At 38.7% G+C, this 27,925-nt stretch overlaps 1 protein-coding gene and 1 long non-coding RNA gene across 6 annotated transcripts in view; one reads left to right on the top strand and one right to left on the bottom strand.

Moving 5' to 3' along the window:
* The window catches only part of LOC308350445, a 59,294-nt gene extending 32,018 nt beyond the window's left edge, over window positions 1–27,276 (bottom strand). Inside the window, exons 1-2 of the long non-coding RNA XR_013967526.1 lie at window positions 27,181–27,276; window positions 3,062–3,159 (exon numbers count right to left, since the gene is read on the bottom strand). This is a non-coding gene — a long non-coding RNA (uncharacterized lncRNA). The remainder of the gene's footprint in view (window positions 1–3,061; window positions 3,160–27,180) is intronic.
* PICALM (phosphatidylinositol binding clathrin assembly protein) overlaps window positions 26,653–27,925 on the top strand; it is a 102,662-nt gene continuing 101,389 nt past the window's right edge. For all 5 annotated transcript variants that reach the window (XM_080815706.1, XM_080815704.1, XM_080815705.1 and 2 more), the window contains exon 1: window positions 26,653–27,117. In XM_080815706.1, the coding sequence (XP_080671832.1) occupies window positions 26,988–27,117 (130 nt within the window). In that variant the 5' untranslated portion in view covers window positions 26,653–26,987. The remainder of the gene's footprint in view (window positions 27,118–27,925) is intronic.

Here is a 27,925-nt window from a genome sequence, read left to right as displayed (position 1 = left end):
CAATTATTTCTTGCATTTGTACAAGATAACCTGATTCTCATAACTAGGCTTGTTTATTAAGAGACTTTGGAGAATCTCCCTTCTCAGCATCACTATTGCAAAACAAAGGTTGGAGATACATTACTTTTGCCTTAGTTCCTTAAGTCAAGATTAAGAGTTGCACCCACCAGAAAAGAATATTCTCCTTATAGTTTAAATTGCCAACTTCAGAGAAATAATACACCAGATCCCCTTATATATTCATGACCTACTTACTCTTTCTTCTACTTCCTCAACAAGAAGGGGCTCTACACTTTCTAACAAAGTAACATCTACATTAACACTAATGTAGAAATCAACTATAGTCTTTGATTTATTTTATGACCATCTATTCCCTTTGGTCTTCCCTCAGGACACCGTTCTTTTTAAGAATCTTACGTTTCAACTGGAGAATGTAATTTTTAACAATTTTAAATAATTTAGAACAATTATAATGTTAATAACTTTTAAACAATTTTTAACAAGTTTTAATAATTTTACATTTCAACTGGAGAATTTAAGGTAGATTTAACTTTTTAGTATACTATGTATACTCAATAATCTCTTGTAAAGCTTAAGTGCATTTACTAGTATTCTGTTTCTTTCTTTCCCCTTCCCCCTTTTTGTCTTTTCAGAGATGCAGGATTTGGCAATGTAGAAGAAAATATGTACTGATTGGGTATAGGCTAGGGAGCCAGGTAGAACCAGCTTTGTGATTTTGGTCTAATTATTCCATTTTTTCTTTTGATCTAGTTATTCAGCTTTTCAGAGTTTGAGCCTGGAAATGGATATCTTATGGAATGCTATGAAGATCAAAAGAGATGTGGAATGTCTTAAGCCCAGTGCCTGATGGATTGATTACACAAGTAAAGTTTGATTGATTATAAAATTGTATATTCCAAGTTTCTATGGGGTCTTGGAGTTGGATACCAGTTCACAAAATCTACTGTTTCCTGATTTTCCCTGACAATAAGAATTTCTTATGGTATTGGTTAAAAATACAGTTTCCCTGGTCTCATTCCAGACCTGATGAATCAGAAACTCCAAGCCTTGAGAGCTAAGGAATTAAAAATTTTACAAACATTCCTTGTGATTCATATTATCAGAAAAGTTATAGAAACACTGATATAGACTATCAGTGCCTATTATGCTCTGTAATTAAAAGCAACATTTGAAATAAAATAACATTATTTTAATAATTTGATTTTTTTAATGTGTGGAGCTTCATTATGCTATAGTTAAATTACACAGCTGAGTATTTTAACTGAAATTTACATCAAATATTTGAACTTCTAGTCCATCTGTCTTTTTCTCTGTAGGTTCCACAAAACAGTCAAACTTCATTCTCATTAGTGAATAAAAATGATACTGCTTTTGGCTTTAACTAATTTTAAGTAGTAATGTACAGCACTACATAAATGTTTACTATGATATTACCAACTGTTATAATTAAAATAATAATGGTCTACACCTACAAGACTTGACTTGTGAGGTAACCGGTTAGCTTTATTTTAATATGCTTTTAGTAAGTCTAAGCTTCATAGAGGCAAAGCTTGAAATATTATGCATAAAAACAGCACAAATATCCCTTCTTGCTTGAACCTACATTACTTTTTATTCTTTTTTTGGATGGGCCTCTAGCTGAGTCCACAATTTAGGTTATGTTTTGCAATGTATTTTTAGGTGTTTGGCATCTAGATATGAGTTTAATATTTCATTCAAAGATGATGTTGTGGATGGTGACTATTCTCTCCTGGTGTTGTATGTGGTGGGGATCCAGAGGAGGGGGCAAAAGAGGAGGAAAAGGTGTGGGGGGGGGTTGGATAAATCAATGTAAGAGCAGCAGCTCTTTCCAAATGAAGAACCATTCAACAAGGAGCATTTACTATCTAGTAAGAGCCAGCTACCATCCTAATTCCTGAATAAGCTACTAACTACTCCGTTGGTTCACTGTTCTCAGTTTTGCCTCTGATCAGCTAGGGGCATGGCAGTTGGTGGTGACTGGTAGACACTTTCCTGTTTGAAAGAGCCAGGCTCTTCTTGGTTGCCCTGGGCCACAGCTACCACACAATGGTTGACACTCTATTTCAGAACCACCTGTAAGTCTTCTATTTTATGTCTATGCCTACTGCATATGAATACAACACAAAAAAATGCTGATGGTTTATCTTGTCCTCAGTCACTGGTAAACCACACATTAGACACTATCTAGAATCTCGATTATAGCATCATGTATTTGATTATAAGTTGCTTTCACATGATTCTTTAGTCATTTCCTATTAAAATTATCTTTTTTCTTTAGCTAGTACCCTTCTACTTTTTTTCCCTACAACATAGCTCCTAGGATAAAACTATACATGTGGAAGGTCCTCAAATGTTGTTTGGAATGAGTAAAGATGAACGTATTAGTTCACTAGATGCATTACAGGAGCTGGTTCATGACTATGTCTCTTTATTTGACATATAGTGATAATGATGAAATTTTCTATAATTTAAGAAAATCTGACATGCAGTGTTTCTTGAAAGTCTGAAACTATCAGCCATGTGAAAGTCTGAACATAATCACTAACAATGATCAATTATACTCCCAATGAGTTGGATTAGGAAAATACAGAAAGTACACATAAGAGTTTGAAATAAAGGATTTCAGTTACATTTATCTTTATTTTATTTTATTTTTTTAAAGATTTTATTTATTTATTTGACAGACATCACAAGTAGGCAGAGAGGCAGGCAGAGAGAGAGGAGGAAGCAGGCTCCCTGCTCAGCAGAGAGCCCGATGTGGGGCTCGATCCCAGGACCCTGGGATCATGACCTGAGGTGAAGGCAGAGGCTTTAACCCACTGAGCCACCCAGGCGCCCCCATTTATCTTTATTTTAAATCTTTTATATCAAGTATCTCTAGTCTATATAACCATCATGAATTTGTTTATATTTTCTTTGGAATTATTCTTTCTTTTTCATTGTTTACATTTTGATATGTAGTCTTCCAAACTTGCTTTTTATGCACCTATTTTTTCCATAAAAATATGTATATACTTACTTTCATTGTAGTAAGTATACTATCCCTTTTTATAAAGATGCTCACTGTTGATTGAATGGATGACTACTAAGGGTAAGGAGTGGAGATGGAGGAAATACCTGTAGGGAGACAAAATTTGATCAGGTATTTGGAATTATTCTTCAGTTTCATAATTATCTTTGCTTTCCACTTTAATTTAAATCTATTTTGTGATATAGACTATATCTTTTACAACAGTATTTGTCAGACTTCAGAATACTTCATAATTATCTGAGAGCTTGTTTAAAGAAATGTTAACACCCCTCGCCACCCACCCCTCCATGCCCCACCCCTGCCTGCCAGTTTCACCCCCAGAGATTCTGATTTAATAGGTAATGAGGCACTTGTTAGTTTTAACTCCACTTCCCATTTTCGTCCTAATTTTCCTTTAGAGTAATCTCCCTTTGTGTACAGTTTTAGGAAGTGTCACCTGGGCCTGGGCCTAAGACACCATCATTTGGAGACCCTGTTTCAGAAATTTCCATCTAGAGCAGTAAGACAACAAAGTTAGAACTAGAAATCATTATAGAGTCAGCATGAAGACCACATTGTTCCCGTGTTTTGATTGTTGTTGTGGTTCCTCTACAGCTCCCTCAGTTCCAATTTCTGGTCAATTTTGTTACTCCCCGACATCCTTCCAGTGAGTTCCTTCTTTGTCTGAGGGAGCACAAATTGGTTTATGTTGCCTGCTATAGGGAACTAAATCAATAAAGAAAATCTACATTAGTGGGGTCTAGCAACTTATATTTTTAGTAGTTTCTCCAGATGATTCTGATCCAGGTGGGTCCTTGAGCTACACGTTGAGAAACACTGTTCTATTTCTTTAGTATTCTACATAGTTCCTCGTATTGTGGTATTCATGTAGAAGGTACTCAATAAATGTGTCCTAGATGAATGAATGGATAAATGGATGGATAGAAGATGGGTTCTTTGTAAAGATGACTGACCTCAGTCTACTAGTGTTAGACTTCTGTCATATAAACGGAGGTTGATTGATGTTGCCCCCTAAAGTTTTCTTGTGCGGTATATGTGCTGATTTTACTTTGCCGTAGCTGAAAACCACACAGCAGTTTAGAAAATTAGCAGGAATTCAAAAAAATTCATGTTAGAATCTTACTAAGAATGAAGAAATGAGATTTTGTAAGGTATGGCCATAGTTTTTTGTTTGTTTCTGTTTTTGTTTTTCTTTCTGGATGATAGCATAGATCTTTGAAATCTTGTATATTTCTTCAGTATGTTACACAGTAAAGGAAAATATAAGCGCATGAAGACAGCTAATTAAAATCTCCTTTTCTTGCTTAAATAGGTTGAAAAGTATGCCAGTAGCTAATGGAATTTTTCATGACTTTGACCTTCGTGGCAACTTCTTCAAAAGTTGGAGTAAAGGCCATGGAATGTATGCTAAGTTTGCTTTTCCATTCATGATTTCCTCCATGTTCTAGGAAGTCCTTACAAGTAATTTCTTTCACACAAGAATAGAGCCCTCAAAGTACTTGTGCACCCTGAAGACCCAGGCTTAGTTGATGTTAATATATCTTTGGATCAGTTTGGCCATAGTTCCTTACTACTTTCTCATGTTTTTTGAGAGACAGTGTGAGCTGGTGGAACAGACACTGGCTTAAGAACCTGGACACAGAGTTTGGAGCCCTGGCTCTGCAACAGTCAAACTACAGTTTTGGATTATTTGCCTGACTTCTCCCACTACTTGGGCAGAGATCATGTTTTATTTGTCTTCCTATCCATACCACCTGGCACATGGTTAGTTCTCAGCTAGTGTTTACTTAATGAAGCTTGAATGAATTCCTAAACTTGGGCAGCTCACAGTCTTTCTGGATTTCACATCTGTCATTTGTAAAATAGACTGGTTGTTCTCTAACACTATTTCCAGGTCAGACATTCTGTGATTATATGATCTGTGGATACTGAAGCCAACCTCCATATGTACAATCTCACTTGTTTGGGGGCATTGAGAAATGGCATTGCATTAGTTGCTTTGTTACAAGTGGCTTCTTCATCTCTGAGTCATTCTTACTGAAAACAGTGTCAAAGAAATGCAGTGTTGCTGTATATTCAGCGGAGAGCAAATTGGAGAATTGCCCATTCAATATTTACTTTTATAGTTTTGCAGAGTTCTCTGCTCTATGAGAACTGTTGCAATATTCCACGTAGCTTCTTAAAGACATCTTCCATCTCCAGAAGTTGGTACTCACATGATTAGACTGACTTGGCTACATTTCAACAGATTTGTTGGTCAGCCAACGAGACTTCAGATGTCGGGGCATCTATCCATCCATACCATATTTCTCTACTCCTTTATAGTAGAGTGACTTTTGTTTGAAGATTCTTAGGAGCATAGTTCCTGGATCATCACATCAACAGTACAGAAGGTTAGAGTGGGAGGATCTAAGGCTTGTTGTAAGGGACCTCAGCGGCTGCCTAAGTGGGGTAGAGTGTATGTGTTTTGGTGGATCCTTAATTAGGCAGGACTCTGAATTCTCCTCATTCCAGCTTCAACCATCTCAACTGAGAGCAAACCTGTTTTTGTTCATTTTAAATATGCTGATCTTCTGAATAAGTCTATTTAAAAAAATGTTCTCCTGCTAAATAACATTTTGATTTATCAATCTAGTCCAACCTCTCACTTACAGATAAAGACGCTTATAAAGACAAGGGATCTGCTCTTGAGAGAGGCCACTGGAAGAACTAGACTGGCTCTTAATTTTCAAAAAAAATTTTCAGTAAAACAAATGTCATAAGTAGAAGGTATAGATGGAAAAACTTGCAGTGGGAGAATGCTTAATTTTTATAGTTTACAAAACACTAATACATATATGTCATTTGGTCTTCACAACAGACTTGGGAGGTAAGCAGTTACAGGTATTATTAACCCTAATCTACAGATGAGGAAATTGACACTAGGGAAGGTCAAGTGGCATGCACAGGCCCTAAGTGTGAGAGTCTGGCCTACAGCTCAAGTCTTCTGACCTTGAACTCAGTACTTTTTTTACTACACCACCATGCAGACTAAAGAATTACACCACCATGCAGACTGAAGAAAGACACATGACAAATAAATGTGTCAACATATCTCAGAGACAGGAATCAGTAGTGGGTAGAGGACTCACACAGTCTGGTGCCTGAGGATACGATTTGGCAATTGTGTGCATTTCTCCAAAGTGGTCCTATGCTGTCATTGCTCACAGTCTGAATCATGCACATTGTTCCCACTGGGGGAACATTTGAGCATACTTTTCCATGTGCTATTTTAGCAACATCGATTTGCTAATTATGAAGACAAAATTATCTTATTAGATCATAAGGAAACCTGCCTTTTGGTTTTGTCAAGCCTTTGTTCCTGCCAGTTAAAAATCTTTTGGTATTCCTTAAGAATTGACCTAGTCAAAAGTTTAATGCACACCTAGATAAATTTTCTTTTGTGTTAAAGTCTAATTTTTTCTTTCATTTTCTTTCCTTCTTCCATCCTCTACTCTTACCTCAATAATAATTATTCACTGTTGAAAACATAAAGCATCTTCTCAAGGGTAAAAAGAAGACTTAAAAGGAAATGAATTTAAACCTTACAACATAGTACTCAATATATAACAATAGATGGAAATAGGGTAGAGATTAGATTATAAAAATGAGGGAAGATTTTTAAAAACCTAGGCTTTCTGGGAAAACAGCTGTGCAGTACTTTTCAGTGTAACAGATAAAGCAGTTTGAATTTTGAGGTTAAAAGTCACATTTGGCTAGTTTACCTTTCTTGGTACTCTAGGAAAAGGTTCTAGAGCCCTTAAAGGCATACTATTAATGAACTGTGAAAAGTGCAGGAGAATCATTTAAACCAATTTCACAGAACAAAACCCAGTGTACTTAATTAGGCCATCTTGGAGAATATAAGCTTATTATCTGAGAAACTGCTACTGTATTCATATGCTAGGGTTAATTAACAAGTTCTCTTTTCTTATAGAAGTTGTTTGGGTGCCTTTGGCTTCAACAGGTCAGATAGAAAGAGGATCATATTTGGTGTTGGAAGTAGAAAAAGATGATGCTGGAGATAAGGTCAGATCTTTCTCTTTACTTTGCCCAAGAGAGAACAACCTATGAGGACTTTAATAAATCCCTCTGTTGGGATTAGGGAGAAGTGAGAAAGAGAAAGCTACAGATAACAGTGGCTTGAATGAGATATAAATTCCTTTCTATCTTTCATAAGTGAAGTCTGGAGGTACAGAGTCCAGGGTTGGTAAGGCAGTTTTATAATCATCGAGGACCCAGACTCTCTTTGACCTTGTTGCTCTCCCATCCTCAGTATGTGGCTTCTACCTAGTGGCCCACAATGACTGCTGGAGCATCAGCCATCACATTTGATTTTCAGCCCCAATGAAGAAGATAGAGATGAAGAAGGCTGCATGATCTCCCCTTAAGGAGATCTCAAAGGACAATCCTGCTAACATCTCATCAAACAGAATTTAATCACATGGACATAATCAACCACAAGGGAAGGTTTTTTGTTTTGGGTTTTCTTTCGGGGTGGCTATAAACTGAGCTAAAATCAAGGTTCCTTCAGCAATCAAAGATGAGGGATTGGATATGGGGGACTGTGTCTGACACAAGTGTTCTTTCCCTACCACGACTGCCAACCACTTGGGCTTAGGCTGCATGAGTTTGCCTGAAATCCCCTTATCATCCCAACCTGGACTAAAGCGTAAATAAATAGCTGATGTTTCTCGTCCAAGAGATGGGGAATTTGAAGGAGCTCATATCCTCCCCCTACAATTTGCTGGGAAATACATCTTAAAAAGTGGTTCAGATATAGGTTGCTCCTTGTGGAACTCCAAAAGAACTAAAACTCAGGATAAAACTCTATAGCATCATCATTTCCCTAAATACACGAACCTAAATTTAAATGTTATTAAAAATGGCAGATGGGCCAAATAACCATATTCCAAGCTGGTATGAACCTGTGTCTCCCACGAGATTTTTCTGAGGAAAAAAAAGCCCCATGCAGTTAAAATCTAAACAAGGAAAACATCTTCAAACATTCTGTAATTTGTTTTCTGGCAAGGACCCTGGGAATAATAGTGGAAGCCAGATAAATTTGAATAAACTGAATCTTCATTTCAAAAAGATTCACGGAAGAGTCAAAGTGAAGCTCCAGATGCCATGGTTAAAAATGTTAAAACAAGATCTAAGGGTATCGAGATGACTAAACTTCAAAAAATGTTAGTTAATCATATAAAATTTGGTTACATGAAGTAGAGGGAGTACTGTAGTCTCAATGAATCTATTTTACAATTAATTAACAAGACATTATATTAACTTCCCTAGCCTGTTTCTGCCCTCCCCCCAGATTAATCATTATTGGTTTAACAAACATTTATTGAGTGTTTACAATGTTCCAGGCATTGGGCTAAGAGCTGAATAAAACAACCTGTCTCCTCAAAGAGCTCAAAGCTTGGTAGTGGCAAGTTATTTGTAATTTTCATCCTTACCAATAACAGTACCATTGTGTTCTATCATTTTAGAATTAAGAATTTGGGATTAAGGAGCGCCTGGGTGGCTCAGTCAGTTAAGCGACTGCCTTCGGCTCATGTCATGATCCTGGAATCCGGGGATCAAGTCCTATATCGGGCTCCCTGCTCAGAGGGGAGTCTGCTTCTCCCTCTGACCCTTTCCCCTCTCCTGCTTGTTCTCTCACTCTCTCTCATAAGCAAACAAAATCTTTAAAAATAAATAAATAAAATGAGCTGACATTTAAAAATTGGGAGATTGCACAAAGATACTAAAAAAAAAAAAAAAAAAAAAGAATTTGGGATTAAGAGACATGGCTGGTCCACCAAGAACAAAATGGAAGAGCTTAGGTTTAGCACTCAGAAAACATCCATTTGAAGTTCAGCCCTGTCACTTATTACCCGTGCCCTGGAGCAGATCACTTAATCTTTCTTAATTTCAGTTTCTTCCTCTGAAAACTGAGGATGTCTCAGGATTGTTCTGAAGATCAAATGATAAAATGTAAATGCTGTGCTTGGCCATAAAAGGTACTCCAAAGCTGGTTGTAATTATTATAATTATTACACTATTTTCAAGTGTGAATTGGTTCTACAAAATGCTTTGGAGGATGAACATAATTTTATGCATACATGAAGATATATATATCTTTGTCTAGCCAACATATGCACACTTTTAAGAGTAATATGAATTGTTTTATATTGCGAAATATCTCTTATATTTACTTAACATTTTTTAAAAAAGATTTTATTTATTTATTTGAAAGAGAGTGGACATGAGATATAGAGCACAAGTCGGGGTAGGGGCAGAGGGAAAGAGACATGCAGACTCCCTGCTGAGCAGGGAGCTTGAAGCGGGGCTCAATCCCAGGTCCCTGAGATAATGACCTGAACTCAAGAGAGATGCTTAACCGACTGAACCATCCAGGTGCCCCTACTTTACATTTTTTTATGGAAAATATATTCACCATATAATCTCTCACTTATATATTCACTCACTTTACTCAGCGAGATGGGTGTTTTTTAAACATTACAACTATCACAGCTTCAAAGTAGTATCATTATTATCATCCCTATTTTACAGATGAGAAAACCAAGGCATAGATAGGTTAAGAACTTGCCCAAGGTGACTTACAACTAAGTAGCAAAGTTGGGATGTGAACCCAGTCACCATGTCTCCAGAGTCTGTACACTGTGTCACTACAAATAACTTAATTCTTTAAACCATGAATCCTATATGGGACTAGAAAGAACTTCCCGACATTTAGTGATTGACTTTTGGCACAGTAGTGCAACCAACCCTGCCACCCACGAAAGATGGCCCTGACTTAAGCCCCGTGTTTTAGAAGGCCCCACATATAAGAAACACAAAAAATAAACCTATTAAATAGCATATGGGCACGTCTGGCACTTGAGATCTGGTGCTAAGCACTGGCTCATGTGTCCTTAAACAACTACTTTCTTGCTGAACCGCATTCAGGCCTCAGGGAAATGCTTCTTTACATCTCTTGTCATATGTCCTTGAGTTAAAAGGCAACTGTGCCTAAATGCTGTGAAGTCTTATGGATTGTACTGCCACCAAATTTGGAGATGAGCACCAGCAATTTGGGTGGATTTGAATAGCAGAAGCAGCTAGAGAGAAGAAAAGACTAACTTTTCATTTCCTTCCTCTTAGCATGAGTGAAAGAGATTTTTACATAGTGCGGAATCATTTTTCATTGTATCCAGCACCCATTTTCTTGCTTTTCTTCACATTTTGTGTTTTCAGAAGTACTCATGAGTTAGTATATTATTTGCAATAATTAAACAAGATTGCTGAGAGACAGTCTGCAATATAAAATATTTCATGCTGCTCCTGAATGTGTGCACATGTAGGTTAGACATAACATAATATGTATGAAGCATGATATCAATTCTTCCCTTAGGCCAGTAGACAGTCAATGCAAGGATCAAGAATAGTTTTAATTTTATTATAATATTTAAATAGAGGGGTGCCTGGGTGGCTCAGTTGGTTAAGAGCTTTACTCTTGATTTTGGCTTAGGTCATGATCTCAGGGTCGTGAGATTGAGCCCTGTATCAAGCTCTGTGTTCAGCGTGCAGTTGGCTTGATATCCTCTCTCTCTCCCTCTCCCTCTGCCTCTTCCCCTCTGTTCACACGCTCTCTAAAACAAATAAATAAAATCTTTTAAAAAAATTTAAATAGATGGAAATAAATTTTAAATTCTTTCTCTAACTTTGAGCTAAAATTTTGATACTCAATAATTATAATTGATAATTTGATACTCAATAATTATAATTTATTTTTTCCTTTTCAATTTTAACAATTGAATTTAAGAATTCAATTTTGAATCCTTTAGAAAAGTCATTTTTAAACATAAAAAATATTTATTCCAGTTTTATTGAGATATAACTGGTATATAACATTGCCTATGTTTAAGGTATACAACATAATGATTTGATATATGTACATATATACACAATGTACGTATATTACCATAATGAATTTAATCAACATCCATTACCTCACATAGTTACAAATTTATTTTTCTTGTGATGAGAACTTTCAAGATCTACTCTCTTAGCATCTTTCAAATATACAATACAGTATTAATAACTATAGTCACTATGCTGTACATGATATCCCCAGAACTTACGTATCTTATAACTAGAAGTTTGTACTTTTGACCACCTACACCCAAAAATAATGGTAATTTTTCAGTTTTTTGTATTTACTTTACAATTTTTGATGGAAAATACATTCACAATTTGAATATTTTGACTATAATTACATTTGTTTTTTAATCTTTTAGAGAATTAAGAATGAGTACAAGTTAAGGCCAAGACAGAAACAGAAAATATGAAAGTGAAATTCAGAAATGAAAAAATATCTGTCAAGGTAGAAGGATAGGACATACTTTTTCACCAAAAGTTTGAGAGCTTGATCTGTAACTTTTAAATATGTAGACACATGATACAGGTAGGGGCCTCTGTGTATGGCCTCGTTCCACCTCCACACTGCTAGGGGTGGGACTTTCTGGCAGAGTTTACACACAGTTGCCAAAGCAAGCTCTTTTTGGCCTAACTGGTATTTTAGCCTGTCTAAAATAACATAATTAGATCACTATCCTCCCAAATAGACTCACAAATTAAGAAAATGGGAAAGCAAATTAATACCAAAAAATTGAGAACTTTCCTGAAATGTGAATAACTTGAAGACTGCATGATGGATTTAGGTGTTTTAAGTATGACATGATTTCCATTGGGAAAATAGTCCACATGGAAAATGTACTATATTCTAAAATAAAGAATGATTTCGGACACAAAATAATCTTCAAGGAGGAAAAGCATGTTAAATAGGTTTTCTTGAAGAAGTCTCTCTATTTTGGTCAGTCAATAAATGTGTAGTGATGCTCATGTAATGTACCCCAACATGGTTAGACAACATTGAGAAGAGGGTATTTACAATCTAATTGAAGAGATAAGTGATGTATACTTGGAACAATTAGAGAATAGATCATAAAAACTGTGAACTGTGGTGTACAAACAACTATTATGGAGCATCAAAGTAGAGAAAGACTGATGTGATCTTGAATCATCTGACAAGTAGGGCTTCATAGAGTGGCACTGGAATGAGGCCAATAATATAATCCCTGGAATGTGTCTGCCTCATGACCCTGAGAGTGAGGGCCTTCTTAAATTTTGTGCCCCTGGTTCCTCTCTGACCTCACACTAGTCCTGGCCCTGGCCAAGCACATTCATTTTTTTTTTCCTGAAGTCACTAGGGAGAGTAAGTATGGAGGCAAAGAAGAGGCCAGATATGTTACTCTAGTAGATGTCTCTGCATATAGACAGAGGGTAAGGGAAAGGCTCCTCTCCCTAGAAAAGGTCATGGAAGTAAAGTTTCCTGCCAAGACTATACAACCAGTGGAGGCTAGATCCTAGGACTCCTGATTCCTGTTCACAAAAAAGATGATATGATGCAGCTTTGAGTAATCAAAATGTCCACTAGAGCACTCAATTAACCAAGTCTTTTATTATCACTACTATTATCATCATTATTTTGCCTTCATGACTCTTTTAGGTGACTTAAGTAAATTATATATATTTAAACTATGTAAAAACTCATATAGTGTGTAGTAGAATGAATGGTGATCCCCCAAGAAGATAAGTCCATATCCTGGAGAATGTGAAAGTGAACTTATTTGGGAAAAAAACTCTTGGCAGATGTAATTGTATTAAGGATCTGAACATGAGATCAATTTTGACTCTCTGCATAGGCTCTAAGTCTGGATAAGTGTCCTTGTAAGAGACACACGAAGGAGAGACACACAGAAAAGAGAAGGTCATTTGAAAATGGAGGCAGAGAGAAAACAGTATGGAAGTTCTTCAAAAAGTTTAAAACAGATCTACCCCATAGGGTAGTTTATTATTAATGGTTATAGCAGCAATGTCCACGGTAGCCAAACTACGGAAAGAGCCTAGATGTTCATCAACAGATGAATGGATAAAGAAGATGTGAGATACATACATATATATATATACATATATATATATCTGACATATATATAAAAATACATATATTTTTATATATTATGCAGCCATCAAAAAAAAAACCCACCCCAAAATTATCTTGCCATTGCAATGACGTGGCTGGAACTAGAGGGTATTATGCTAAGCGAAATAAGTCAATCAGAGAAAGACAATTATCATATGATCTCACCGATATGAGGAATTTGAGAAACAAGACAGAGGATCATAGGGGAAGAGAAGGAAAAATGAAACAAGATGAAACCAGAGAGGGAGACAAACCATAAGAGACTCTTAACCTCAGGAAACAAACTGAGGGTTGCTGGCAAGGACAGGGGTGGAAGGGATAGGGGTGCCTGGGGATGAACACTGGGGAGGTTATGTGCTACGGTGAGCGCTGTGAATTTTGTAAGACTGATGATTGACAGACCTGTACCCCCGAAGCAAATAATACATTGTATGTTAATAAAAACAAAGAAAAAAATGGAGTCATGCAGTCATAAGCCAAGGAACACTTAGAGCCACCAGAAGCTGAAAGAGGCAAGCGAGGATTCTCCCTTAGAGTTTTTGGAGGGAGTACAGCCCAGTCAAAACCTTGATTTCAGACTCCTGGTTTCCAGAACTGTAGAAGAATAAGTTCCTATTGTTTTAGGCCACCAGATTTGTAGTAATTTGTTACAGTAGCCCTAGGAAAACTAATACAAGGGCATATATGTATTTTATAAGCCCTGTATTAGTTATCTATTATCCCAAAATGTAGAGGCTTTAAAACATCTCACGCAGTTTCTGTGGGTCAGGAATTTGGAAACACTTTAGCTGGGTAGTTCTGGCTCAGGGTCTCTCCTGAGTTTGCAATCAAGATGTTGGTCAGGGCTTCTGAAGGCTTGGCTGTGGTGCCAGACAGAGGATCTGCTTCCAAGATGGCCCACTTACAAGGCTCACAAGTTAATGCAGGCTGGTGGCAACAGGCCTAAGTTCTTTGCCATGTGGACCTTTCCGTTGGAGTTTGAGTGTTCTCATAACATGGTGGCTGACTTCTGCCAGTGTGAGAGAGCTGAGAGAGAGCAAAGTGGAAGCTTCAGTATTTTTTACACTTTAGTCTGACAGGTCACATACCATCATTTCCCCAACAGTCTATTGGTTATACAGGTCATTCTTATTCATTCTGAAAGGAGATTATACAAGGGCACAAAATCTAGAAGGTGAGGATCTCTGAAGTCCATCTTGGAAGCTGGTTAGCACAGGTCACAGATTTTTCAAGGAACACAGGGAGCCAGAATATTTTCTACACAGTCACCTGAACCACGTATATTTGGAGCCATAATGCTCAACTATAAAAATGCTTTCCGCAGTGATGAATTTGAGTTATTACAAATTGTTCAAATATTCAATTCCATTTACTTTCATGTTTTAGGCTGAGCCATATGAAATTTGTTGTTTTTGTGAGTAAATAATTATCCAATTTCAGCGATTTTCTGGTTTCAACCTACTACTTATAAAGGTGGAACTGTGAGGTAAAATACCTTAGATTAATTTTTAAGAAGTTATAAATAAAAGCCACTTTTCTTTCACATCATTAGTTAATCATAAGTTTCAATGAATTAGAATAAACTATCCTTCAAGTACTCTGGTTATCTGAAATGTTACGATAGCTTTGATGTTCCCATAAAGTTTTTAAGAACCAAAGGATCTGTGAGGGCAATGTATCAGTGTGATTTTATGAAAGTAATTTAACATCCCTGGGGCCAATTTCCCTTATCCAAAAATGAAAGAATTTGATTAGATGTCATCTAAGCAGACTCACTGTGTAAAATTTTCTGAAAAAAAGATTTTAGTTATTTTTTTGTCAGAGAGAAAGAGCACGCACAAGCAAGGGGAGCAGCAGGCAGAAGCAGCAGCAGGCTCCCTGCTGAGCAAGGAGCCCGACACAGGACTCTAATCCAGGACCCTGGGATCATGACCTGAGTCAAAGACAGATGCTTAGCTGACTGAGCCACCCACGTGTCCCTGTGCAAAATTTTTTAACATGTTATTATATGCTGTGTGTGAGCCACTAGCAGTTTCTTTCTTCAACTCATGGTAAGAAAAACTTTATATTTAATTGAGTTGTAGAAAAAAATCTTTAACCAAACATGCTTATTCATTAGCATACACTATTTATAGTTAAACGCAAGGTCCATCATGTTTTTGTGTTGTCCAGAAAATCTTCCTTTCTGCTTTGTTCTCTAGAAAGCATAGACTGCCCTTCAGTAAATCAATTTTCTTAATTTGACTTGCTATATTTGACAACATTTTTTGGGTTCACATATTTTTTCTTGTGCCAAGTACTGCATTTTTCATTTCCCACAGAATCAGGACAAACTGTACATCCCCTGCTGTGTCCAGGGCAGATCTGGCTAAATGTCAACTATGTTAATTGGTATAGAGAAAACAGCAGCCCTATTTTTATCTGATTAAAAATCCCCACAAACATTCTCCTCTAAAATAAAGCTATGTCAGTACAAAGTGATTTAATTATAATATAAAGTTTGGCAGATGTGTCCCTCCTGCCTTCATTTTACTGTAGCATGCAGAAATGCAACTGTTTCCTGGAATCTTTCACTATCTAAGATTTTAATTCCACTTTTGGAGGTTTGGAATTTGGTACTCAAAACTTACTCTGGACTGCCAATTGGAATAAAATATCTTTGCTTTAAAGTGACATTTTAAAATGGAAAATTTACAGAACACTCTATAGGACTTTATTTAAAAGGTAGTTTGAAATATTTTATTCCACTTTTGAAAAGTCTCCATGTTAACAATTGCCCCAGGATGAGCAGATTATGTAATATAATTGCTTTAGTTAATTGGGGTGTGGGAGGCGTGGGTGTAAAAGAATAAAAGGTAATGAACTTTGATAAATTTATATGAGCAATAACAAGATACCTGTGAAAACTTAATTTTATCAGAGTGACTATATCTTCAGTGCTCTTTCAAAATTGTATGCTGCCTCTTTAATGTTGGAATTCCCCAGGATTCTATCTCACTCCGGGGAGCTTACTCCCAGGTTAACTTCATATACTCCATGACTTGTCAACTACTTATACACTCATATTGTTTGGATCTGTAGGGCTAGTTTATCGAAAGCCATATTAATATCCTTTGGTATACTGGACATCTCCTTTTGGGTATCTCCTGAGCACCCCAAAGCAGTATGTCCAGTCTTCTGGTTTCTTGTCCCATGGCACCACTCCAATGTAACAACAAGCAGAAAGCTGGACCAACTGAGAAATCAACTCTTTTTATACCTGTCTGAGAAGTGAGGTCAGAGGGCAAATCTTCCAGTTTAGACTAAAGAATGACCAAAGGAAGGGGGACTGAGAAATGAAGCAACTATTCTATTGATACGCAACATAAACAATTCAAGCTCTTATTGTTTTAATACCAGCTTTAGACTCGTGTGTTACCAGACCACAAACTGATTTAACTGTAATTGTGCTCAGACTCATATGTTCTAGTAATTGTGGGGGGTTTGCTCCCCCCCACAAACTGGCAGGACAGGTGAACACAGAGAATCACAATTTACAAGGGCAGAACCCACAAGAAACCACCACAGGAACCAGTCCCAGGGTGCAGAAACCTAAACTGTAATTGACAAATTGCTGGAGGCTCAGTGTGGACAAGGTATGGGGGAGGTTCCCACATTTTTGCTAGTTCAACCTCTGGAAGCTCTACCATGCCATCTTAGTAAACACCAGAGAAAATTCCTTGGTGTTTCCAGCAGGAGAAGGTGAAAGGGACTGTTTCAATATATGCCAGAGCATTCTGTTCTTAACAAGGTCTACCCTCAGGAGAAACTACTTCAGTTTATCTGCCGCAGTTTTATCAGAGGCTAAACTACCTGGGAGAGGGACGCCTGGGTGCCTCAGTTGGTTAAGCCGCTGCCTTCGGCTCAGGTCATGGTCCCAGGGTCCTGGGATCGAGTCCCGCATCCGGCTCCTTGCTCGGCAGGGAGCCTGCTTCTCTCACTGCCTCTGCCTGCTTCTGTGTACTCTCTCTTTCTCTCTGGCAAATAAATAAAATCTTAAAAATAAATAAATAAATAAATAAACTACCTGGGAGGAAAAAAAAAAGACAACTCCAGCCCCCTCTGTCTACCCTGTCCCACCTAAGGAAGAAAAAACCAAACCAAACCAAAAGCAATACTAAGGAGCAACCTACTGAATGGGAAAAGATATTTGCAAATGATATATCTGATAAGGGATTAAAATCTAATATAGAAAGAATTTATACACTTTAACACCAAAAAAAACCACCTCCAAATAATCTGATTAAAAATGGCTGAGGACCTGAAAAGACATTTTCCCAAAGAAAACATACATACAGATGGCTAACAGATACCTGAAAAGATGTTCAACATCACTAATCATCAGGGAAATGCAAATCAAAACCACAAGATATCATTTGCAGTGCATGGCTAGTGAGACTGGGTAGTATAAGAAAGACAAGAATAACAAGTATTAGTAAGGATGTAGAGAAAAGGGAACCCTGGTGCACTGTTGGTGGGAATGCAAACTGGTGCAGCCACTGTGGAAGACAGTATGGAGGTTCCTCAAAAAATTAAAAATAGAAATACCACACAATCCAGTAATTTCAATACTAGGTAAAAAATGAATATACTACTTCAAAAAGATACATGCACTCCTATGTTTACTGCAACATCATTTGCAATAGCCAAGGTATGGAAACAACCAAAGTGTCCATCGACAAATGAATAAAGAAGACATGGTATATATAAACAATAGAATATAGTCAGTCATAAAAAAGAATGGAATTGTGCCATTTGTGACAACATGTATGGACCTAGAGGGCATTATGCTAAGTGAAAAAAGTCAGACAGAGAAAGACAAATACCATATGATTTTACTTATATGTGGAATCTAAAAAATAAAACAAATGAACAAACAAACAAACAAAAGAAGATCCTCTCTAAATAGAGAACAAATTGGTTACCAGAGGGGAGGAATGTGGGGGGATGGGCAAGATGGGTGAAGGGGAATGGGAGGTACAGGATTTCCAGTTATGGAATGTAGAGGTCACAGGGATGAAAGGTACGGCATAGGGAATATAGTCAATGGTAATGTAATAGCACGGTATGGTGACAGATGGTAGGATGGTCGCTACACTTGTGGCGAGCATAGCATAAAAAAAGAGTTGGCGAAGTGCTATGTTGTACACATAGTACATAGTAACTAATGTAACATGTACCAACTACACTTCAATAAAATACAACAACAACAACAACTGGAAAGCATGGTAAATTTCGCAAGCATGGTAAATTTCACAATCTATGGGCACAAGCTCACCCAAAGACAGAATGAAACATAGCACTACTAAAAAAGCCTATTGATCATAAAAATCTGGATTTATTAAAGTTGATGATAAGGGGAAGCATCCCATAACATGGGTCTCAATAATATCTCAAAAGGGGGTAGTTAGGGAAAGATACTTACGGGATTTGGGAGCGGATTGGTATTAATCATAGGGTGTCTTTATAATAGGTGTCATTAGCTTGGGGAGGGATTTGATAAGAACTTATAAACTAAGTGAATTACTAGAACATATGAGTCTGAGCACAGTTACAGTTAAATCAGTTTGTGATCTTGTAACACACGAGTCTAACGCTGGAGTTAAAACAGTAAGAGCTTGAATTGTTTGTGTTACGTATCAATAGGACAGTTGATCGTTTTTAATTTTTGCTTCATTTCTCAGTCCCCCTTCCTTTGGTCATTCTTTAGTCTAAACTGGAAGAAAGACCATTATTTTTCTGGGAAGATGATCAATTCAGATCTTCACTGATATTTAATAAGTCTCAGTTAGGTATCGAGATTTTCATGGTAGTCCTATTAACCTCTGTAAATATCAGGTCTTCTTATTCTTTTTGTTGGATAATCATTTGTAAATCATCTAGTGTAGCAGTGGCTGTGCAGCAGAATTTTAAGACTCTAAAGATCATATATCTGGTAACTGCAATGCAGACAGACACTAAGACAAAAATGATTGGAGTTTACAAAGCATTTCAAAGGTACATTCCTAGATTTTAAAAACTGGACAATGGATATAGAATTGTTGTATCACTACATTGTTACACCTGAACTAATATAACACTGCATGTTAACTATACTGGAAATAAAAAAAAAAAAAACTGGACATGTGACATAATATTCCTTATCTAAACAAGTTTCTTTTTTCCTTTAATTTGGTAGGGTTTGTTCAACCTATGTCCTATGTCCAGTAATTTTCAAGGATACAGGTCTTGGGAATACTATGTATTTAATAAAGGAAAAGCATGTACACCAATAATCTAGGACCTTAATCCAGAAGAGGGAAAAGGAAATAGCCAAGAGGATAAAGATGAAAAGCCAAGGGGATATGCATATGTAGAAGAACACTGCAATCAGTGGATTCTTGTTCCAGCGGTATTGGTTGGAAACAGCCTACTTCATGCAATCACCAACTTGTTCCAAAGATCTAGGGCTACCTATCCATTCTCATGGGACACCTACCTCTAGTTATTACCTAGAGTCCTCAACATGCCGCTCACGATCTAGCCACATTTCTGAGCTCATCTCCCAGTTCTCCTTCTCTTCTTCACTCTGTCTCTGGCTACACTGGCCCTGCTGTTCTGCAAACAAGTTAATCTTGTTTCTGCCTGAGAGCCATTGTACTTATTGTTCCTTTTCTGCAAAATGATACTCTCCCCAATATTTGCATTGCTGACTCCCACAATCCATGCAAGTCACATGTCATCTCCTTAGAAAAGCTTTCCCTTGTCATCCAATTTAAAGTCCTCTGTCATTCTTGATTCTTTTACCCTGCTTAAATTTTCTTCATAGCTCTCTTCACTCTATTATATGCCCTCTTAAATGTATGTACTGTTCCAGAAGGCAGAAGACTTTTCTATTGTGTTCACTTAATGTGTTTTTAGGACCTAGTACACTATCTGGCATATATAGGTGCTTGATAATTACTTGCTGATCAAATGAATAAATAAAAACCTCACACATACCATGTTTTGGTCATATAAAACTATCCGCAGTTGGGGCATCTGGATGACTCAGTCAATTAAGCGTCCAGTCCAACTCTTGATCTCAGCTCAGGTCTTGATCTCAGGGTTGTGAGTTCAAGCCTCACACTGGGCTCCCTGCTGGGTGTGGAGCCTGCTTAAAAACAGGGTAACAGGGGTGCCTGGGTGGCTCAGTGGGTTAAGCCTCTGCCTTCGGCTCAGGTCATGATCTCAGGGTCCTGAGATTGAGTCCCGCATCGGGCTCTCTGCTCGGCGGGGAGCCTGCTTCCTCCTCTCTCTCTGCCTGCCTCTCTCCCTACTTGTGATCTCTCTGTCAAAAAAAAAAAAAATCTTAAAAAAATATATATATATAAAAAAAAACAATAGTAACAAACTATTTGCAGCCCTCAAATGACTTCTTTTTTTGCACATGCGATTTTCCTTTGCTGGAATAACTTCTGATTCCCTTACGATTCCTAATCATCCTTTAAGACTCCACTTATGTGTCACTGCCCCTAACAAACCTTCATTGATCCCTCCAGGAAGAACTAAATGCCCTTTTACTCCATTTTTATAGTAGTCTATGTATATCTCTATTGTATTACTTAATACATTCTGTTAATATTTTGTCTAATTGACCTCTGTATCCTGGGAATCTAGCAGAGTGCAGTGCCCAAAGTGAATTCTGAATAAATGTTGAATGATTTTATTTATTGAGTGACAACATTTATTGGGTGTCAAGCATTGTATTACTTTTTTACAGACATTATTTTAATCCTGATAAGAAATCTTTAAAATAGGTACTATTTTTCCATGTTTTATATTTAAGGAAACTGAATAACTTGTCCAGAGTTATGAACCTAAGTGTGTCTAACTCCAAATCCATTTCTTCCCCCATTGTCTTAAATGAATTACCAAATCTCCTTTAGGTTATTGATATACATCAACTAAAACTCAGTATCCTAATTTTAACATTAAAACATTCTTATTTCAACATTTTAACATTTAACATTCTTATTTTAGTTCAGTGTTGCATATTCTAATACATTTGTACTTTATTCAGCCTCTTTAGATTGCAAAGAAGAAGGGACCCCAGGTATCTTAATAGCTCAGGTATCATATTTTTATTCTGCTTCATAATTAACGGGTTTTGATGATGATTCAGGGTCAAGGTTTGGTTAATTTTCCTTTTTAAGGGAAGGATGGCACTTAAAAACTAATCTACACATCATTTTTCAACAGGTATATAAGGTCAAAATACACTGTAAGTCATATTGAAATTGTAAAATTAATACAACCAGAAGAAAGGAAAATGTGGCAGGAATAAGTTAAAGTAAGAGAGCATCTTATATGTGAGAGAAACTGGAGGTCACTGTGGTTATTTGCTTTTTCAGCATGCTAGGCGAAGCAGTGGTTATTAAAGCCTGTATGAAACTTTTTTGAAATTTTTATTTTATTTATTTTTAAAAAAGATTTTATTTATTTGTTTGAGAGAAGGAGCATGCAAGCGAGAGCATAAGTAGGGGGAGCAGCAGAGGGAGAGGGAGAAGCAGACTCTCCCATGAGCAGGGAGCCAGACAGGGGGCTCGATTTCAGGACCCTGAGATCAGGACCTGAGCTGAAGGCAGCTGTTTAACTGATTGAGCCATTCAGGTGCCCCCTTTTATGAAATTTTCAAAAGTACATGAAATAGTATCATGAGAAACTTAAGCAGTGAGAGCTCAAACTTTAACGTCAGACAGACCTGAGATCTACTCCTAGTTCCCCTACCTAATAGCTGAGCAAATTTAAGCAAATTACTTAACTATTCCTAAGCCTCAATTTCTCTTCACCAGCAAAATGAAGACAGGTATATTAGGCAGGGTAGCTAATTACTGTAAAATATAGCATCTTAATTTCAGGGGCATAATTTAATAAAACAAGTAAAATCCAACACAGGTGTTCCTCACCATGTTCGGATGACATTTCCACAAGGATTAATTTGGGGCCCTAGGCTTCTTGCATTTTGTGGTTTTGACTTCCTCTAAATTCTTTTAAGTTTTCATTCAGCTGGTAAGTATGGAAAGAAAGAGAATATGGAGCATGTGTAGGATGTTCTAGAGGTTCTGTGGGCCAACCCTTAAATGGGTTTCATCATTTCTGTTCATATTTCACTGGACAGAAATCAGTCACATGACCTCAACTGATCAGGAAGGAGGCTGGGAAATATAAGGTGTGTGGTGTGAAGTAAAGGAAACAGACTTTGGGGAACACAAAGTTGTCTCTGCTAAGGTCATGAGGTTGTTTTAGGGTTTAACTGAGATAATGCATGTATGTAATGTGCTTAGCACAGGGTATGACACCTACAAAGTTATATGTTCCTATTATTTTCACAAGTATGTATGCTGAGAATGTAAATAAGGATCCCACAGTTGGAAGTGGAGTATTTGCTTGGAAGTCCTAGTAAGAGAACTCAGATACATTTAAAGGAAAGTCCTGACCTTTTAAAGGTTATGATCTTTAATTCATTTGGCAGCATCAGAAGATATAAACAGAAAGATGAGGGAAGAAGGAGATGCCAAGGTGTTATCAGCTTAGCTAACAGAATATCAAAATATTGTAATTTAAACAACCCTGATTTCCAAGAAGAGTGGGAATACAATAAACTGCTAGATTGTTTGGCTTTGGGAATGAGCATAAGTGAAGTAGTAAGGGGTAAAAATTCTAGTTAATTCTGTTTTCCATATTCTCTTTCTCTCTTACTATCTTACTTCTAAGTTTAGACATCATCAAGATTCTTCAGGAGCAGTAAGTTTTCTTCACCTCACTTATTTCTCCTCTGCTGCCATTTAAAATACTGCAAGCTCTAAGAATAGAGACCATATTTCTCTTGCACATTATTGTATCTTTGTATCTAGCAATACCTAGCATAGAGTATGCAGGCAAGAAGAATTTGTTGAATAAATGTCATTTGTATTGGTAGTTGCTTCACGTTTTGGTGAAAGGGTGTAAATAAAGTTAATGTAAAGACACGTTTTTAAATCTTGCTTATGCCACTGTAGTATCTGTGGAATTCTGGTACTTCTAAGACTTTACTTTTTTTTTTAAATACAGAAAAATTATATAAGCACTTAACTCCTAAAATTGTTCTTTCCCCTTATATTAAATGGTACAATCCATTTTAGAGTTATAGTAATGAGAATTAAATGAAAAATTTATAAGTGTTCCAAACACATAAAAGACACTAAAAAATGTTTTAAATGGTTTCCATTTCCCCCTGGACACCAACCTCCCTACACCATACTTTGTCATTTGAGAGCCTAGGAAATATCAAGTGCTATTCAAATTTTTCCTTCTGTTTTTGTTTCTATTCATTTGTAATTAAAGCACATAGACCTTTAAGTTGGCCATCAAAGTAAAGAGCTTATTAGTTCCCAAAGGGCTGATGAGTTCATTGTTATAATAGTATATAGCACCTAGAAGACTGCCTGACACACAGCGGGTGTTCAATACATATATTTTTGTGAATGAACTAATACTGAAATAAGGATGATCCTTCAGATGGATAATTACAGAATGGACATGCTGTAAGTGTGAAAAAGTGGGCAGGTTTTATCCAATGAGAGGTTTGGAGTAGTTTTTCCAAATGGGTGACTTCTAAGTGTTTTCATTCATTTATTCATTCATTCATTCAACTAGCATTCTGCTGCGTGTCTACTATGTATCAGCCACAATATTAACAAGAAATCTCTGTGCCTCATGCTAGCACAATAAAACAATTATAAACATAATTAGTAGGAGGATGTGTAAGATACTACATGAGTAACAGAAATAAACCGCTGACTACTTATGAGAGTATGAACCAGAATGGCATACCCAGTAATGTGACAATAACTGGACTGCATGTGGAGGACTGGAGAGAGATAAGGCTCAACAAACTATACTTAGGTAGGGGCTATATCATGAAAGGCTTTATATGTCAAACTGAGAGTCCTAAATTTTATCCTCTAGAGTAGTGCATGGGGTGCTACGAAGCGTTTTAATACAAAGAAAAGATACATATTTTAGGTTCAGAAAGATCTGGATTGGACAGTAGAGGTATGAGAGAGAGAGAAATCAGCTAAGAAGTTATTAGAACAGTCTACATGGGAAAAATATCATAAATCATAATAAAGCTAGAACTAAGGCAATAGATGTGGTGTTAGAAAGAAAATGGGTTTGAGGGATATAACTAGATTAAGCTAGGTAAGAGAAATAAGAGAGAAGGAGGGCTAAGAATGAGTCATGGTTTTCTGACTTGGACTTCTGGGCAGGTGGTGAGGCCATTCCTGGAATAAAGAACAAAGATGATGATCTGCATGGACCAGGGATATGGAATGGTCAGGGACAAGAGAAATCATTTTTGGCCATAGTGAGCTTGAAGCATCTGTGAGACAAAGATATTTCTTTAACAGACCAAGGAAAGTAGAACACACAGAAAACTTAAGGATATAGGACAAGGCAGGTAGGCCCATCAGTAATACCTATCCTTAGAATATTTTCCCATCATCTTTAAAATTTCTTCATATCTTTCAGTTCACCATTGTACATAAACTTCTATAATGGTCACTGATTACTTATTCAGAAACTTATATAATGCATCCTTGAAAAATGTACAGTTATATTATCCTTTAATATCATTCATGGTAGTGCAAAAAATACAAGTTTCCTGCTGTGTACTTAGGAATAACTTTTACATTTTCCCTAAGGTTGAAATACTTAGCTATTGGCAGCCAAATGCCATGCTCATATTGACTTACTTCAGCAGGAGTTATTATTATTATTATTAGTGCAGATGCTCAGGTTAACTGGTAATTCACTCAGTGGAACCCATAGAAGGGCAGCCAAGGATGACATGCAACATGCCGTGAGGACTGGGTGACTGCACTGCACAATGGACATGGGGCAGCAAACTGGGCACCAAATTGTAGATGAACTGCAGAAGCACTGAAGGAAGTCATTACCATTTTGTGAAATTTGGGACTGGCTTGACAAAGATGAAGCCTGCTGATTTAAGACTGTATGTTCTTGGCAAATCATGGTGCTGCAGAATTTCACCAGCCATAGTGAAAAAAAGGGGGGGGAAGGGAATGGGAGGAGACCACAAAATCTGTGATATGATACATAAAATGTTAACTATTAGCTTTGCATCTTCTGAGAGTCACCAGATTGAAGCACGAATTTTGGATTTGGCTGGCAGATGGTGTACACAGACTTTTGGAGTATGTTAGCATTTCATTTGGAAGTAGCAAGATTACATAGGACTATCACGGTAATTTAACACTCATAGAGATTTTAAAATTTATCCCTAAACCTGAGTTAAATGTGGCCCTAATTACATTTTTAAAGGCTCATAGAACAGATTCACAGGATATAGTAATTCCTCTAAACTGTCTACAGGTCAGGTGTCAGTGTCTCCTTTCCTTGAAAATCTGGTTCACCCAAGAGAAAAAAGGCCAAAGGGAAGGAAAAACTAAACGCGGGGAGATGGCAGGTAGTGATGTCTCAATTCTTTGAATGGGACTTCTCTATTTACCAGCCTTCTCACTTCCTTCTATGGTCTGGACCTTTAATCACCTCTGCAGTCAGCCTTGTAGGGTCAAGCTAATCTCTGTTGACATCATCCTACTACTTCCCTTTTCAAATTCCAGTGAAGTTATGTGTTTCCTGTCCTATTTGACACCCTAGAGAAAGAATACTGGACGGTTAGTATCTAAATTTAGTCCAGCAGTAGCGTGTCTGAGTTTTCAGAGGAGAGATAAACAAAAACAGGTGACATTTCCAAGCCTTTCAAGAAAATGGGAAAAACAAAACAAAACAAAACCAACAAAAACCAAACCCAACCCTCCCGGGGTAAGTAATTAGGGAGAGCTTCAACAGTTTCACAGTAGGGAGAGGCCTTCTGGCCAGGCTCAGAAAATGGGCCAACTGAAGCGTTTTCTTTTTCCTTAAAACCAGGAGGATGGCTTTGGGGGGTGGGGGGCGGGAATCCCTCAACACAATCTTGACTCAGCCACTGAAGTTCGGAGAGCCGGAGCCCTGGCAGCCCCTTCCCCACGCCAAGCCATGAAGGTGGCCGCACCTCCTCTGTTGTCAAGCCGTTGGTTCCAACCACAGGCAACAGAAGACCCTTGGGGTGGGAGAGAGGTAAAACAGACGCCACTCACTGGCTCGCCCCCGGCGCGCGGGACTCGCCGCCCCTCCCCCGTCCCACCTCCCCTCTGTGACCCCCGCGTCCCGCCTCGGGCGACCTGTTGGCAGGGAGCGTCACGTGACGCGGCCCGCCGCTCACTGCCCCCGGGCGGGCCTCCTGTTGCGCCCGCCGGGCGGGTTCCATCACGTAACGCGCGGGCGCCGCCCCGCTCTTCCCTCGCGGAGCGAGGGAGGGCGGGCGTCGAAGAGGAAAGGGAAGGAAAAAGGGGCGGGAGAAGGAGACGGAGGGGCGGCGCCCGAGTCACGTGACCCGGGACAGCCCGGAAAGCTCCGAGGAGGAGCCTGGCGCCGCCATTTTCCTGCAGCTGCCTGTCCCTCTTGCCCTGCCCGGCTCCAGCTGACCAGGGAAGGGGTGGGCTGAGCTGAGGCGGGGGCAGGGGAGTGCCCGACACCGTGCCTGACCCCGCGGGTGACACGAGCCGGTTCTTTCCCGGCTGGGTGGCAGCGCGCGGCCCTGAGCCCCGCCCCAGGCCGGCAGGCGGAGAAGGAGCCGGTGGGGGTAGGGGGTGCGGTGGGGGGGGTGGGGGTCCTCCGGCGCTTCGGGGTCCCAGTCCCCGCCTGCTGCCGAGCGGGAGGGGTGGCGGAGGCGCCGCAGAGATGTCCGGCCAGAGCTTGACGGACCGAATCACCGCCGCTCAGCACAGTGTCACCGGCTCCGCGGTATCCAAGACAGTATGCAAGGCCACGACCCACGAGATCATGGGGCCCAAGAAAAAACACCTGGACTGTGAGTGAAGCCGACCACGGCCTCTGTCCCCGCGACCCGCGTTCTTCCCTCCTCTTTTCTTACCCCTTCAGCTGCCTTTTAATTCCCGTCGTCTTGTCTGGCACGGCGGGTTCTGTGCTGCTCCGAGGTGTGTGCTTTTTGCTTCCATCACACCTGCCTTCACGGCTTCCGTTCCCTGTCTAAAAATCCCTGATAAGCCACTCCCCCACCCCCGGGTACCTAGAAGACCCTCGCTTTCCTGCCCGGTGCGCCACGAAACCCCATGACACTCGACCAACTTGCCTCTCCACGTAGCTTTTCACCTCCCTGCCGCCTCTGTCTACTGCAGCCTTCGGCTCTTTCATACGACCCCCACCCCCGTCCCGTGCTGCCTAGTCGCCCTCTCCTGAGCGTCTCTCGGCTTGCTCCCGGTCTCACCGCCCCATTGTTTCCCCATTAGCCTTCGGGTTCCGTAAACGCCCGGTTTCGTGGACCTAGATCCCTTTTTCTCCGCAGTCCTGAAGGCTGTCTCCCCTTGAAGTGATTCCCACTCCTTTGCTCCACTAGTCAGTCTCTTCTGTCCGTTCCCTTCTCGGGTTTCTCTTCCAGCTTTCCTCTCCCCTTTGGGTTAGTTTCTTTGCCTCTGTAGCTTCAGTTAGGTTCCTTCGTCTCATTTTGTGTCAGACTCATTATCCGACTCTTAGCCCAGATTACTTACTTTGTGGGAATGAAAGTAAAGGTACTCCGTTTGGTGTAGGGAACGCTTTATGGGAAGTTGGGATTTTTAATTGCCTTTGGTGGAATTTAATCATTCTATTTTCATGCTTTT

Source organism: Martes martes (genome assembly GCF_963455335.1).
Source record: "Martes martes genome assembly, chromosome: 10".
Classification (NCBI taxonomy): domain Eukaryota; kingdom Metazoa; phylum Chordata; class Mammalia; order Carnivora; family Mustelidae; genus Martes; species Martes martes.
The sequence above is the reverse complement of the archived record's forward strand: the minus strand, read 5'-3'. Positions and strand labels throughout refer to the sequence as shown.